Source organism: Crinia signifera, chromosome 7, assembly GCF_055691185.1.
Source record: "Crinia signifera chromosome 7, ASM5569118v1, whole genome shotgun sequence".
NCBI lineage: Eukaryota > Metazoa > Chordata > Amphibia > Anura > Myobatrachidae > Crinia > Crinia signifera.
Genome location: NC_139223.1, coordinates 20,106,364 through 20,120,673, shown reverse-complemented (window position 1 = coordinate 20,120,673; position 14,310 = coordinate 20,106,364). Strand labels below are relative to the sequence as shown.

The 14,310-nt window shown below is 51.0% G+C and overlaps 1 protein-coding gene across 1 annotated transcript in view; it reads right to left on the bottom strand.

Annotated features, from left to right (window-relative positions):
* Positions 1 to 1,181: 1,181 nt before the first annotated feature.
* The window catches only part of LOC146021405 (tripartite motif-containing protein 75-like), a 41,874-nt gene continuing 28,745 nt past the window's right edge, over positions 1,182 to 14,310 (bottom strand). Inside the window, exon 2 of the mRNA XM_083155192.1 lies at positions 1,182 to 2,862. Coding sequence (XP_083011318.1) covers positions 1,248 to 2,862 — 1,615 coding nt within the window. The 3' untranslated portion in view covers positions 1,182 to 1,247. The remainder of the gene's footprint in view (positions 2,863 to 14,310) is intronic.

Below are 14,310 nucleotides of genomic sequence, written 5' to 3'. Positions count from 1 at the left end.
CTTAGCAGAGGGGCCAGTGTCCTGTCTTGCTATAGGGTTACTGGCAGTGGGGTTGGGTGTATGCTGGCATACACTTCTGGTGGGGTCGCTCTCTCCCTCCTGTGCCCCCGCACTTCCCTTTAGGCGTCTCCATTGCTCCTGGGGTGTCCTGCGCTGATTACACTGGGGGGTCAGCCAGGGCTCCTATTAGGGTCACGGGGGCATGCGATGCGATTGGATTTTTAATTGTACAGGCACCCTGATGGGTGCTTACAATGTTAAATGCACCCTCATTGTCAACGCCACCCCCAATATCAACGCCAACCCGAAGCGTGGCGAGCGCAGCGAGCCCGCGAGGGGTGGCGGTACGCATCCTCCGACCTTTTCATAACCCCACTATACATGTCGGTGTGGAGTTGAGTTTCGATAGTGTGGCGAGCGCAGCGAGCCACTGAGCCCGAAGCGTGGCGAGCGCAGCGAGCCTGAATAATGGCGAGCGGACGCGGATTACTTAACATGTATTCTGTGTCCCCTCGTGGGGCTCGCCACGCTTCGGGCTCCTATTCTGTGTCCCCTCACTGTGCTCACCACACTATCTAAAATCAACTCCACGCCGATGTGGATAGTGGGGGTTTGAAAAGGTTGGAGGACGCGTACCGCTGCGCTCGCCACGCTTCGGGTTGGCGTTGATAGTGGTGGTGCCGTTGACAATGGGGGTGCATTTAACATTGTACGCACCCATTAGGGTGCTTGTACAATTAAAAATCGCATTGCATCGCATTCCGTTTGCTGGCATGCGATGCTATGCGATATTTCATTGTACAAGCACTTGTAAATTTCAAGGGAATATCGCATCACACTCCAATAAATACGGCATGCGGTGGGCGCCGTGCTAGGAAACAAGTACCTTTTATTTAAATATATATAACAAATGTGAGTGACACTGGCATTTTTAGTGGATATTTTTTGCATCTCCCACAGAGGGTTACGGTTGGACAAGTACTTGATGAATAATAAAATTCAGGGCTATAATCACCCCATTATGGTCTAGGGAGGCCAAATAACAGCGGGCAAAATAACACTAAAATAAAAAGACGCTGAAGAAGCAGGTGTGATAGAAGGTAAGGATGCCGCTGGATTAACGCCCCTGTTTAGTGTGAGTGTAGTGCGCCCCAACAACTGCTTGCAAAAAACACACAACATTCATTGGTTGTATTTATTATCTGAAATAATTATACAGTATTACACATCAGTCATTCGCTCGATGCTTAATGTTTCCACATATCATGGAGTGAGATCAAGAAAGAGGGCTTTATGACTTTGATGCAGGAATTCATGTAGACACGGAAGGCGGCATGCAGGGGCTCAGTGAAGGTGGCGGAGAAGGTGTGTAAGTGTCTGATGGGGTCACACATCTGATAGAAGGACAGACGCCCGGCCTCATAGTCCAGGTATATCCCCACTGTCTGCACATGAGAACCTGGATCTCTTACCTTTATTTTTTTATGGATATTATTATGACATGCTCCAAAGTATTTCATAAGGTACAGGCTCCAGGACTTCTTGTTATGACCGATGTATGATTCACCACCATTAATCTTTCTCTCCATACTGTGACCGGCCACCCCTATCAGCCATTTCTGTGCTTCGCTCACATCCACTTCCCAGTAATGTCTCCCAGACGAGAAGCTACAGGAACTTAGAACCTGCTGGATTCTGAACATCTCCGGTCCATCTGTTCTCTTTTGATTTACATCAGTACCAGAAGCAGATCTGCGATCCTCTGATATAATAATCCAATTAGAGGCTGTCTTTATATCCAATAATACATCAGCTTTCTCCATCACTGAGAACTGTCTCTTTATCTGTAGATTCTTAAGACTCTCAGCCAAGTATAATAGTCCCCTGTGTAACATCTGTGAGATTATTCCTTCATCCACACATCCAGCCACATTTACATCACTGGTGACTTCACAGCTCCTGTGACTGACATCACCTCCTGGTTCGTTCTTCAGGACTGCTACTGGATCAGTGATGCTACAAATCTTCTCAATCCTACTAATCTTCCTGGACAGCTCGTCCTCCTGTTTTTTCAGCTGTGTGATCAGATCAGAGACATAGAGTGACATCTGCTCCTCCTGCCTGGAGAGGTCACCCACCACTTCCTTCTCCAATGTGTCTAACTTCTCCCTGATTTCTCTAAACAGATCAGTGACTCTCTCAGTGCCCCTGGTGGCTTTCTCCTCCTCCTCTCTCCTATGATCCTGCAAACACTGCACTCTCCTCTCAATTTTCGCTCTCTCAGACTTCAGGGTCTCAGTAACTGCTCTCAGTGTCTCCTTTTTGTTCTCAGAGGCCACATTCAGAAGTTCCACGTGATGTCCCCGGTGGTCTCCAGCCACCCAGCAGGATGTACAGATAGCAGTGGAGTCCTCATAGCAGTAATACTTCACCATCTCCTTGTGTACGGAGCATTTTCTATGCTCAAATGAATCAGTGGGTTCAATTAAAACATGTTCAGCAGACTTACTGTGTTTGCTCAGGTGTTTCTGACAAAACGAAGCTTCACACTGCAGACATGTTTTAGTAGCCAATATCGGAGCATCACAGTAAGTACAGTAGATCTCTCTCTCCTTCAGCTGACTAATTAGGAAACTTTCCACTATATTATTCAGCTTCCTGTTCCTCGCCAGTTCTGGATGTTCCCGATACTTTGCTCTGCACTCCGGACAGGAATAGCCCCCGGCCCCCTCCTGTCTATCCAGCACCTGCACAATACAGTCCCGGCAGAAGTTGTGTCCACATGTCAGGGATATGGGGTCAGCATAAAGGCTCAGGCAGATGGAGCAGCTCAGATCAGCTTCCAGGGCTGCAGATGCAATTCTAGGAAAGAAAAAGAAATAACAGAATTTATTTTACGAAAGTACAGTCATAGACCTCCAGGGCGCAAAAGGGTTAGGATAGTAGTTGGGAGGGACTAGGGCAAAGGTCCTCAACATGTTTGTCAATGCACCCCAACAGTCCAGGTTTTAAGTTTATCCTTGATTGGCCACTTAGCATGTCAGTCAATTTAATGTGGTGAGAAATTAGAGAAATTACCCTTTTTCACATTACATTGTTATAAAACAATATCAGTATAAAGTTTTCTAAAGATTAAAATACATTTACATCTCTGTAGTTATTTTAACTACATTTGTATATCTGGCACTGGTCTTTTTTTTCCACTATATATTTTTTTACTATATATATATTTTCTATATTTACTATTTATTAACAGTTTCTTACAACAAACAGGGTATTTACAGACAGTCAAAATGTAGGAGGGCCCTGCTCGCAAGCTTACAATCTATAGGGAAATAGGCATTGATACATAAGGATAGATACTGTATTCTTTATTGCATCGATTCCACCAGAATGCAAGGTTCTGTGACTGGTCCTGGAATTTGATAAGCTTGCCTGAAGAGATGAGTTTTGGGTACTTGTGTAGTTTCACGGCGCCGCCGCGCGCACAGTCTGTTACAGAAACTTGGCAGCCTGCCAGAGGCTCTGTTTAACTGTGCGCGTGCCGCTCTAGCTCTGCCTGACTGTGCTCGTGCCGCTCTAGCTACGTATTGACAGCTACGTTAACAGCGTAGCGGCCGGGCAGCAGCTGCAGCACGCTGGCCAGGCGCTGACAGGTCACTGTGGTACTTGTAGTTCCACAGTGAAATAGGCAGCACCTGGGCATCGCTGACAACCGGGGCAAGTGGAGACACCCCGGGCACAACGCTGACGTGCCGGGGCTTCTAAACTACACACCCCGGCACACCGCTGTGTCCCCCATGTACACTCTAAATTCAGACTCAAAAGCGTCTGAATCCAGCATTACCTGCAAGCCGCTAAGGAGGGGGGCGCCTGGATTCAGACGCAAAAGCGTCTGGATTTAGTTGGGTGTAGGGGTACATCTAAATTTAGACGCAAAAGCATCTAAATTTAGCTTGGTCTAGGGCTACACTATTAAAACCCGCGCCACAGTGCCACTAGTCTACGCAACAGCTGTCGACCTTGTAAATCCCACTATCCACGCCAACCCGAAGCATGGCGAGCGCAGCGGTACGCGTCCTACGACCTTTTCATACCCCCACTATCCATGTCGGCGTGGAGTTGAGAATAGAAAGTGTGGCGAGCCCGAAGGTATCCGCGTCCCCTCGCGGGCTTCACAGGTGTCCGCGCGGCTCGCTCGCGTCCCCTTTTCATACGCGGATACCTGTGAAGGTATCCGCGTCCGCTCGCCACACTTTCTATTCTCAACTCCATGCCGACGTGAATAGTGGGGGTATGAAAAGGTCGTAGGACGCGTACCGCTGCGCTCGCCACGCTTCGGGTTGGCGTGGATAGCGGTATTTACAAGGTCGACAGCTGTTGCGTAGACTAGTGGCACTGTGGGCGGTTTTTAATAGTGTACCCCTAGACCCAGCTAAATTTAGATGCTTTTGCGTCTAAATTTAGATGTACCCCTATACCCAACTAAATCCAGACGCTTTTGCGTCTGAATCCAGGCATCCCCTCCTTAGCGGCTTACAGGTAATGCTGGATTCAGACGCTTTTGCGTCTGAATTTAGCGTGTACATGGGGGACACAGTGGTGAAGCCCCGGCACGTCAGCGTTGTGCCCGGGGTGTCTCCACTTGCCCCCGTTGTCAGCAATGCCCAGGCGCTGCCTATTTCACTGTGGAACTACAAATACCACAGTGACCTGTCAGCGCCTGGCCAGCGCGCTGCTGCTGCCCGGCCGCTACGCTGTTAACGTAGCTGTCAATACGTAGCTAGAGCGGCACGAGCACAGTCAGGCAGAGCTAGAGCGGCACGCGCACAGTTAAACAGAGCCTCTGGCAGGCTGCCAAGTTTCTGTAACAGACTGTGCGTGCGGTGGCGCCGTGAAACTACACAAGTACCGTGTATTGTTTGTAACCACCTTTTAATTGCAGGTATGTGGCTACCACATAAACAATACTGATATAATGCTTATTTCTTTTTAGGGCTCTCAAATGAATAGAGGTACAGCGTGTTTATATAAAAAAAGGGTAAGTTTACTTTCTTAAAGTGATGAATATAACTTTACAATGTAAAACATTTGAATTTAATAAATAACTTTTACATAACATACGGCTTCAATTAATGACTTTAACATAACACATCAATAACTTCATAGAACAAGCAGAATATAACTTTACACATTGGCCCTTATTCTGATCTCGGCGGTACGGCCCGCGTGCGGCCGTACCGCCGATGTTTTCACTCTGCACATGCGCAGAGGTCACTCTGCGCATGTGCAGGCGAAATCGCCGCACAAAAATTTTATACGCCGCAAAGGGGGCGTATAGGGGCGTGAGGGGCTTAATAGCCTCATTTCCCTATGCATACGCCCCGCGTTTCATGGGCGTTCCCATGCAAACGCGGGGCGTATGCATGGTAATGAGGCTATGACGCCAGTGATGGGGGCGGAAAGCTGACATCGCCGGATGTCAGCTCTCCACCCCCATACAAGCTTTCACACGGACGATTGTCCGTGTGGTCTAAGCTTGCGTGAGCGGGTGGAGCGTGCGGCCCTGCCTTCGATGGTCGTCGACCATCGAATGCAGGGGGCAGCTCCCACCATGGTGGAGGCGTACGCCCCACCATTTTCATGCGGATCGCCAGCCGTCCGCGTACAGACGGCCGTGGCGATCCGTCTTGTAGGCGGGGATTGGTTTGTGCGGCCGGAGCAACGTATGCGGCTCCGGCCGCACAGATCAGAATAAGGGCCATAATGACGGTTCAGCAAGTAACTTTGCATGACATATATAAACTCAATAAACAACTATACTCTCTATATTTCCTATACATACATTAATGCGTGCATTTACACAAAAAGTTACCATGCGCTGGCCAGCATAAAAACACTGCATATAAATATATTTGTTGGCGCGCGTTGGGGCCCTTGGTCTGCTGAAGGTGTGAATGGGTTAATAAGCAACCTGTCTAAATATGAGTCTCTCCGCTGTTCTTCACTAGGTGTTCCTAGCACTGTAGAAGTCTATGTCTCTGTCCCTTAGATGTGTGATATTAATCACCCAAAGAATTTGAGTCACTGAATTTATATACAATAGTCTGGCTTTCCCTTAGAGCAGGGGTGGGGAACCTCAGGGCCGACGTATGCGGCCCCCATAGCCGGTCTGAGTGGCCCTCCGTCCCGCCTGGTGGCTTTGCCGGGAGTAAAGTACAGGGGAATTCTCTTGAGATTCCTCTTAATCAACAGCAGCCGGAGACTGTCAGTCCTATTCAGCGGAGCGTGGGACGGCTGCACCAGGACAATTTGTACGAGAAATTTTTACATATGGCCCCTGAAGGATTTTTTTCCCATACAAACGGCCCTTGGCACAAAAAAGATTCCCCACCCCTGCCTTAGAGAATTGAAACTTTCTATCTTTCTCCTATAATTGCATGGCTGTGAGATTAGGGGCAATCGCTACAAAGTCTCTTATTCAGTGCAGTAGGAAGCTTGAGCTATTCCTATACAGCTGCTGTCTTTAAATAGAGCTAACATAAATGTCTGGGGTTCCTGTGGTGTTATAGTGCATAAAGAAGGTTAGCTCACCCTTTCTGGCAGCTTTAATTGTCTATCTGGGCAACTGTCTCTCTCTCTCTCTGTCCTCCCTTTCCTGCTTTATCTCCTCGCTTGGTAAACTGTCCCTCTTTCTATCTTCCTCCTTCTCTTCCAGCTTTAATGTCTTGGATCTGCCTGCCTTTTTTCTTAGCCCCAGTGACTGCCTGTCACTCAGTTGCCCCACCTCCCGTCTCCCGCAGGGTGCTGCTGTTAATACAAACAGCCCCTGGGTGTGGAGGGGTGCATCTGGACCTTAGTGTTGCTGGTGCTAGTAGGGGCGGCAACAGTGGGGCGGTGCTTCACTTGTCAGCTCTCCGGTGGGCTGCTGAGAGGTGACGCTTACTGGACAGTGCTGGTGTGGGGGCGGCTCTCAGTCTCTCTTTGCAGCGGTAGGCGGCGGCCTTGGATGACGGGCAGCGTCTCCCTGGTGACTTGTAGCAGCGTCTCTGGCCTTGCTCCTCCCCCACACGCCTCCTCCCGTCTCCCGCTGGTGATACCAGGGTGTAGAGGGGCGTGATTGGGGCTGGCCGTCAGCTCTGACTGGGCGGCACTTTCCTCCTTCTGGTGGTGAGCCGGTGGGCGGCGGCTTCCCCACCTGTCAGCGCCTCTCCTCCCGTCTCCCGCTGGTGACTGCCTATGATACGGGCAGCACCAGGGTGTAGAGGGGGCGTGACAGGGGCAGCTCTCTCTCTATGCTGGGCGGCGTTTTCCGGCTTCACCCAGCAGCGCCTCCGGCTCCTGAGTGTAATGGTGGGCGGTGGCTGGTTGACGCCGTCCCCCTTTAGTCAGCTGCGTCCAATGGATGGTGAGGGGGCAGCGTGCTGGGCGGCTTGGTGCAGCGCGGCTATCGTGGGTGACGCGCTGTCAGCGCTTCTTCAGACAGTGCGAGGCTCTCCTGTCAGCGGCGTCTCTGGTGGCAGGCGAGCACACTCCCCTCTGGCTTGTTGCTGCGTGCGGTGGTCTGGCAGCGGCGTTTCCCTCACAGGGCGCTTCCCGACTTCTCCGGCGGTGAGGCACTGTCAGCGCGGCTCACTTCTTATTTCAATGGTGAGTACCGCTGGTGGCCTCTCCGCTCCCCCTCCCGTCTCCCGCTGGGTATCGCCAATGGCTGAAGTGATCCCAGGGTGTGGAGGGGTACTTGCGTTTCTGTGGTAGCTTTTGCGGGGTAGAGGGGCGACTTGAGTGGCAGCGCTGTCCTTTCTCCGCTTGGCTGCTGTCTTGTGGCTGTGTCACACGGGTCAGCGCGGCTGAAGCTTCTAGGAAGGGGCTGCAGCTTTACGGGTTCTCAGGGTTACTAAGCTCACGCCCCGCTCACATATAAGCTCTCTCCCTAACTCTATTCCTGGAGCCCAGCCATCGCCATGTTACAGCTCAATGTTTACAGCGCTGCTCAGGCTGGCTCCAGGGTGAGCACTTGGAGAGAGGGAACAGCAATCTGCTGTCAGATCTCTGACAGCTGTTTTTTATACTCCTGCTGCAAGTCAGCTGATGTGCCTCGAGAACAGCTGTTCTCCCGCTCAGGTCTCGCGGCACACTGTTTCCCGCACATTTAGTGTCCTCGGGGACACTCACTAAGCACTTTTGATTGATGGCTAGCTGCAGGGTTCACTGAGGGGGCAGCACAAGTACAAGCCCTGTTTAAACCAGAGTCTATGTGATAAACAGTACATTCCACTGCCACCAATGTCTTTTGTCAAATAATATACACTAAAACACATATATGGCAGAGTCTGTCATTGGCCACAGTTATTTCATATATATGAGTCTATACCACATTGTTTTAAACAGTTTCTGAGCAACATATACATTTTGGTTGCTCAGTCAGCATCGCCATATTTGTGAAAAAGTCCATCACACAGTACCATTTCTGAAGTGGAAACTGCTTATAACTTATTTTCTCATACTTTAATACATATACAAGCATGTATATGTTACATGTTTTTGTTTAATTAAAAAGCGGTTACAGAGTAAGATGTACATTGATAGTGTGGAGGGTACAGTGACATTTGTGGGTGTGTGTGTGGGGGGTGCGCATGCTGTGTGTGTGTGTGTGCAATAGTATAGTAGGGTGTTTTTGAGTCAGCGGCTCCCCACTGGCGGAGGTCACGACACAGGAAAACAGGAGGCTGGGTAGTGATAGGGGTGTGTGGGCATAAGGGGGACTAAAGAGGAGGGTGGGGGACAGGACAGTGGCCCTGAGTCAGTGTCTCCTCCTACTGGGTGGGAGTTAGGGTGCATGAGAGCAGGAGGCTGGGCTATGAGGCATGATAGGGGTATGTGGGCAACACAGCGTCAGCGACTCCCCAGTGGTACAAGTTATGGTTCAGGAGAGCAGGAAGCTGGGTAGTGATAGGGGTGTGTGGGCATAAGGGGGACTAAAGAGGAGGGTGGGGGACACTGTGCAGCTTCTGCCAGTGGGTGAGGGTCCAGCGTGGCAGTACAGGACAGTGGCCCTGAGTTAGTGTCTCCTCCTACTGGGTGGGAGTTAGGGTGCATGAGAGCAGGAAGCTGGGCTATGAGGCATGATAGGGGTATGTGGGCAACACAGCGTCAGCGACTCCCCAGTGGTGGAAGTTACGGTTCAGGAGAGCAGGAAGCTGGATAGTGATAGGGGTGTGTGAGCATAGGGGGACTAAAGAGGGGCTTAGGGGTGCCGTGAATTGCGGGAGGGGCCGTGAATCAAGGGAGGGAGGGGCGCAGGTGTCTGCGAAATCGCGGGAGGGGGTCCGCAAAGCGCGGGAGGGGGGCGTGAATCGCGCAAGGGGGGTTGCGAATTGCGGGGGGGGGGTGCGCGAGGATGATGTGAATCGTGGGAGGGGGGGGCGTAATTCACGGGAGGGGGGGCGAATCGTGGGAGGGGGGGGCGCGGGGGGCCACGAATCGCGGGAGGGGGGGGGGTCGCGGGGGGGCCACGAATCGCGGGATGGGGGGCGCTCACCTGGTGTGTCTGGTGAGTAGCTGTGTCTTTTCTGGGTAACATGGGGAGGCAGAGGGCGTCTGGCACTGTGGGCTCACTGGGCTGGTTCTCTGTCATGTGAGTCAGAGGCTCCACCCAGCGTTAGAGACACACTCACACACTTTGAGTGACAGATGTAGCCAAATATACAAGAGATACGGTAGAATACAGGTAACCAATGAAGTGACTGACAGAGTAGCTTTGCAGATGATGACAGTCTGGCTAGGAAGATTAGCCTTGCAGCTGCTTTCATGATGGACTGTAGTGGTGAGAGTCTGTATTGGGGGAAGGCCAATAAGGAAAATATTGCAATACTCAATTCGTGAGATGATGAGAGCATGGAATAGCCACTATGCAGCTCTTATAATGGCTGGCCACACCCCTTAGTGTGCCTCTAATTGCATTTCCCTGGTGGGCCCTTCAAACCCCAGTCCGACACTGCTCCGTACATTTTTGTTCCCACCAGACAGATAAATCTATAGGTGTGTCCCCAGCCTGAGATTTATCTGTTCAATCTGTCTGGAAGAAGCAAAAATCTGATAGTGTCTGAGAGCAAATGACAATCAACCAGGGGTGGGGCTGCAGCACAGATCAAAAATCAAACAGGGGAGCCACACCCACTGCCAGTGAGTCGGATTGGAATGGCAGTTATTCCCCTATTTGAATTTTGAACTGTGCCGCAGCTGAACCCCTGGATCTGCAAATGTAAATCAACCATGTGCTCCCAAATGCTGAAAAACAGACAAAAATCAAATTGTTGGTATTTTTTTTTTTTTTTAACCATATGGATTTTAAACTGGGTGCACATTAACTGATTAACAATTTGCACTCCCACTGGTCATTATTGAACCCCTGTGTCTTCTGTACATGCAGTAAAATCCTGACTATGACCCTTATTCAGATTTGATCGCAGTACAAATTTGTTCTCAAAATGGGCAAAACCATGTGCACTGCAGGTGGGGCAGATGTAACATGTGCAGAGAGAGTTAAATTTGGGTGGGGTGCGTTGAAACTGAAATCTGATTTGCAGTGTAAAAATAATGCAGCCAGTATTTACCCACTGCTACTCCACAGCCACCAGGTGAGCGGCAGGTCTGCCCGCAACCACCCCCCCCCCTCTGCCAGCACCCCACCCCTGGCCCCGCAACCCCCCTCACGCGACTCATGGACACCCCCCCCCCCCTCCTCCCTCCAGCGATTCGTGGTGCCCCCCCGCGATTGGTGCCCCCCCTCTCGCGATTCCCGGTACCCCAGCGACCCCCCCTCCTGAAATTCGGGGGCCCCCCCTCCCACGATTCATGGCACACCCCGCGCCCCCCCCCTCCGCAATTTGCAGACCCCCCTGATCCGCTTCCAGCAATTCCACCCCCCAGCGGACCCCTACCGCCTGTACCGCCACAAGCAGGTGCCGCTCCTAGGTGGGAAATCCAGCCCTGGCTGCCACGCTGCAGGTTCCCCCACTGCCAGAAGTGTCCCCACGGTCCTCTGAATCAGCGCCACAACTCTCATGCACCCCCTTACTCCCTCCCAGTGGGAGGAGACGCTCACCCACTGCCGGGAGCTGCATACTGTCCCCCACCCTCCTCCAGTTCTAGGGATGCCCATCGACCATCAATTATTTCAAATCATCGATGGTTTATGGCCGATGTTGAATACTTTTGCCATCGATGTGGGAGGACCAGATGGTTTCCCTACATCGATGGAAAAGGAGAACCGATCAAGTTTCAATTTTTTTATGGTGCCGGGACACGGAGCATAGCTCTGCCCCCACACCCGACAGTCCCGCCACCGAGTTCTGATTGTCCCACGCCCTATTTAGTCAGATATAATGGTTGACCATCGATAGCTACAACAATCGATGGTTATCCAAGTAATATTTTACTACTATCGATGGCAGGGTGCAAAATCGCCATCAATGCCAACCATCGATGGCATGTGCACCAATGCCCATCCCTACTCTGCAACAGGCAAAAACCTTTACTACAGTACCCCTCATGCCCACACACCTCTATGACTGCCCTGCCTCCTGTTCTATACAATTCTAACCATATTTCTCACAATACAAACGTTCACAAATTAAGGGGGCACAGCCACTTTCGCCGGTGTGAAGAGCGCCCGTAGGGCGCGATGAATCACCTAGTATTACAATATAAGCCTACACTGACTTTTGTTTGCGAACGGGGAAAAATCATTAGATGTTTGCCGATCACCAAATGATCCCCCCCTACACTAGCATGCAATGGATTTATAAGCGGTGTACATATCCACTCGCATGCTACCGAGGGGATTCAGTGGCAGGGAAAGGGGGGGGGCGAGGTTCGGCCGGGCAGCATTAAGCCGCTCGCTAACATCCGCATCTTAGCAAGCGATACTGAATCAGGCCCAAAGTCTCTTCGCTGTTCCAGGATTTGAGTATTGATCTGCGAATGGCTGGCGAATCGTGACCTCCTCCTCCCAGCACCTCTTCCAGGTGCAGGGAGGAGGAGGTGGAGCCCAGAAGCCCCTGCAGCCGTCTGAGCAGCGGACTGCCGGGCAGGAGATGGGGGGAGAGCCGCCGGCGACCTGCTCAAACATTGCCGGGTGCATCTCAAAGGGCAGCTCTAGGCGCAAGAGCTGCCCTTTGTGATAATAATCGCGTATGTTAGTGCATATGGGATTATTATCTATGCGGTAGCTGGAGATGTGTGGCAGAGAGTGGCTGCGGATGTTACTGTATGCCGCACAGGGACTGGGGGTGGGGTGGAGAGTTTGTGGTCTAAAAACGGTCACCGCTCAAAGTGAAAGTAAAAACTGTCACAGCTCAAAGTGAAAGTACACTGCAGAAGCCGCCATATTTACGGGCTTACTAGTTTATTGAATAAAAGTGAGTACCTGGGAGCGTAGTCCGGCTTCAATAGATTATACAGAGTATTCATTTCCCTTAATACCCGCCCCATACAATATGGAAAACCCCTGTATTACATAATATTACACCCTTCGGATGAGATTAATGTTCCGGCATATTGTTCTACTTTCAGCAGAGTTGTCTGAGACCCGTAACACCTTCTCCTAATCGGCACTATCTTATGGCTCCGGCCTTGCTGACTATGAGAAACACCATAGACTGTGTGAGCTTGATGGCTCCAGAGGAACCAGTTTCTAGGCACTTCCTGCGCTGGGAACCATTAGGACAGTCTCTAGGATTTATTCTATGAATTACCAGATCTACAGATATCAGTAAAAGTGTATGTGAGATTTCTACTTACAGTATGGGAGCCTTTGGTCACATCCGTGCTGTAGGAAAGGGGATACGGTCTTTGGGTCGACCTATATTCGGTCGACATACACTAGGTCAACAGGACATAGGTCGACACCTATTAAAGGTTGACATGGACTATAGGTCGATAGGGACTTTAGGTTGGCCTGCCAAAGGTCAACATGAAAAAAGTTGCCATGGTTTTTAAAAAGATTCTTTCAAAAAGGTTTTTTTCATACCCAACCATCTCATGGTGACCGAAGCGAGTCCTTGCAAGGGGAAGTGGTACAATGAACATGTTAACATAAATCAACATAGGCACCCCAAAAAATATTTTCACCATGTCGACCTTTTTATGTAAGGTTATGCGTGGAAGTTATACCCCTTTCACAACGCATCCGCGACCTGGGTATTTGCCGGGTTGATGACGTACCAACACAGGTCGTGGCGCGGTGTGAATCGCGACCCCCCCTCCCACGATTCGCGCCAACCCCCCGGGCCCCCCGTCCCGCTGTTCACGGTGCCCCCCACAACCCCCCTACCGCGATTCCCCACCCCTGACCCCCCCCTCCTGTCATTGCGGCAACCCCCCGCGATTCACTGCGACCCCCCCCCCTCCCGCAATTCACGGCATCCACCCACGGCAGCACCCCTAAGCCCCTCTTTAGTCCCCCGTATACTCACACACCCCTATCACTACCCAGCTTCCTGCTCTCCTGAACCGTAACTTCCACCACTGGGGAGTCGCTGACGCTGTTTTGCCCACATGCCCCTATAATGCCTCATAGCCCAGCCTCCTGCTCTCATGCACCCGAACTCCCACCCAGTAGGAGGAGACACTGACTAAGGGCCACCATCCTGTACTGCCACGCTGGACCCTCACCCACTGGCAGAAGCTGCACAGTATCTCCCACCCTCCTCTTTAGTCCCCCTTATGCCCACACACCCCTATCACTACCCAGCCTCCTGTTTTCCTGTGTCGTGACCTCCGCCAGTGGGGAGCCGCTGACTCAGAAACACCCTACTATACTATTGCACACACACACACACACCTAAACAACATGCACACACAGCCCCCCCCCCACACTCACAAATGTCACTGTACCATCCACACTATCAATGTACATCTTACTCTGTAACCGCTTTTTAATTAAACAAAACAATACACACCCCCTTCCACATCATATGCTCTCTATTTAACACATTTCACCTATAACTCAAGTTGCAATACAGGCATCTTTCATACAATTCTAACCATCTTTGTCATATGCAAATGTTCACAAATTAAGGGGGCGCAGCCCCTTACGACGGTGTGAAGAGCGCCCGTAGGGCGCGATGAATCACCTAGTCCAGTAATATGTCTGCTTTCTCCATCACTGAGAACTGTCTCTTTATCTGTAGATCCGTCAGACTATCAGTCAAAAGGGAAAATCCCTTGTGTAACATCTCTGAGATTATTCCCTCATCCACACATCCAGCCACATTTACATCACTGGTGACATCACAGCTCATGTGA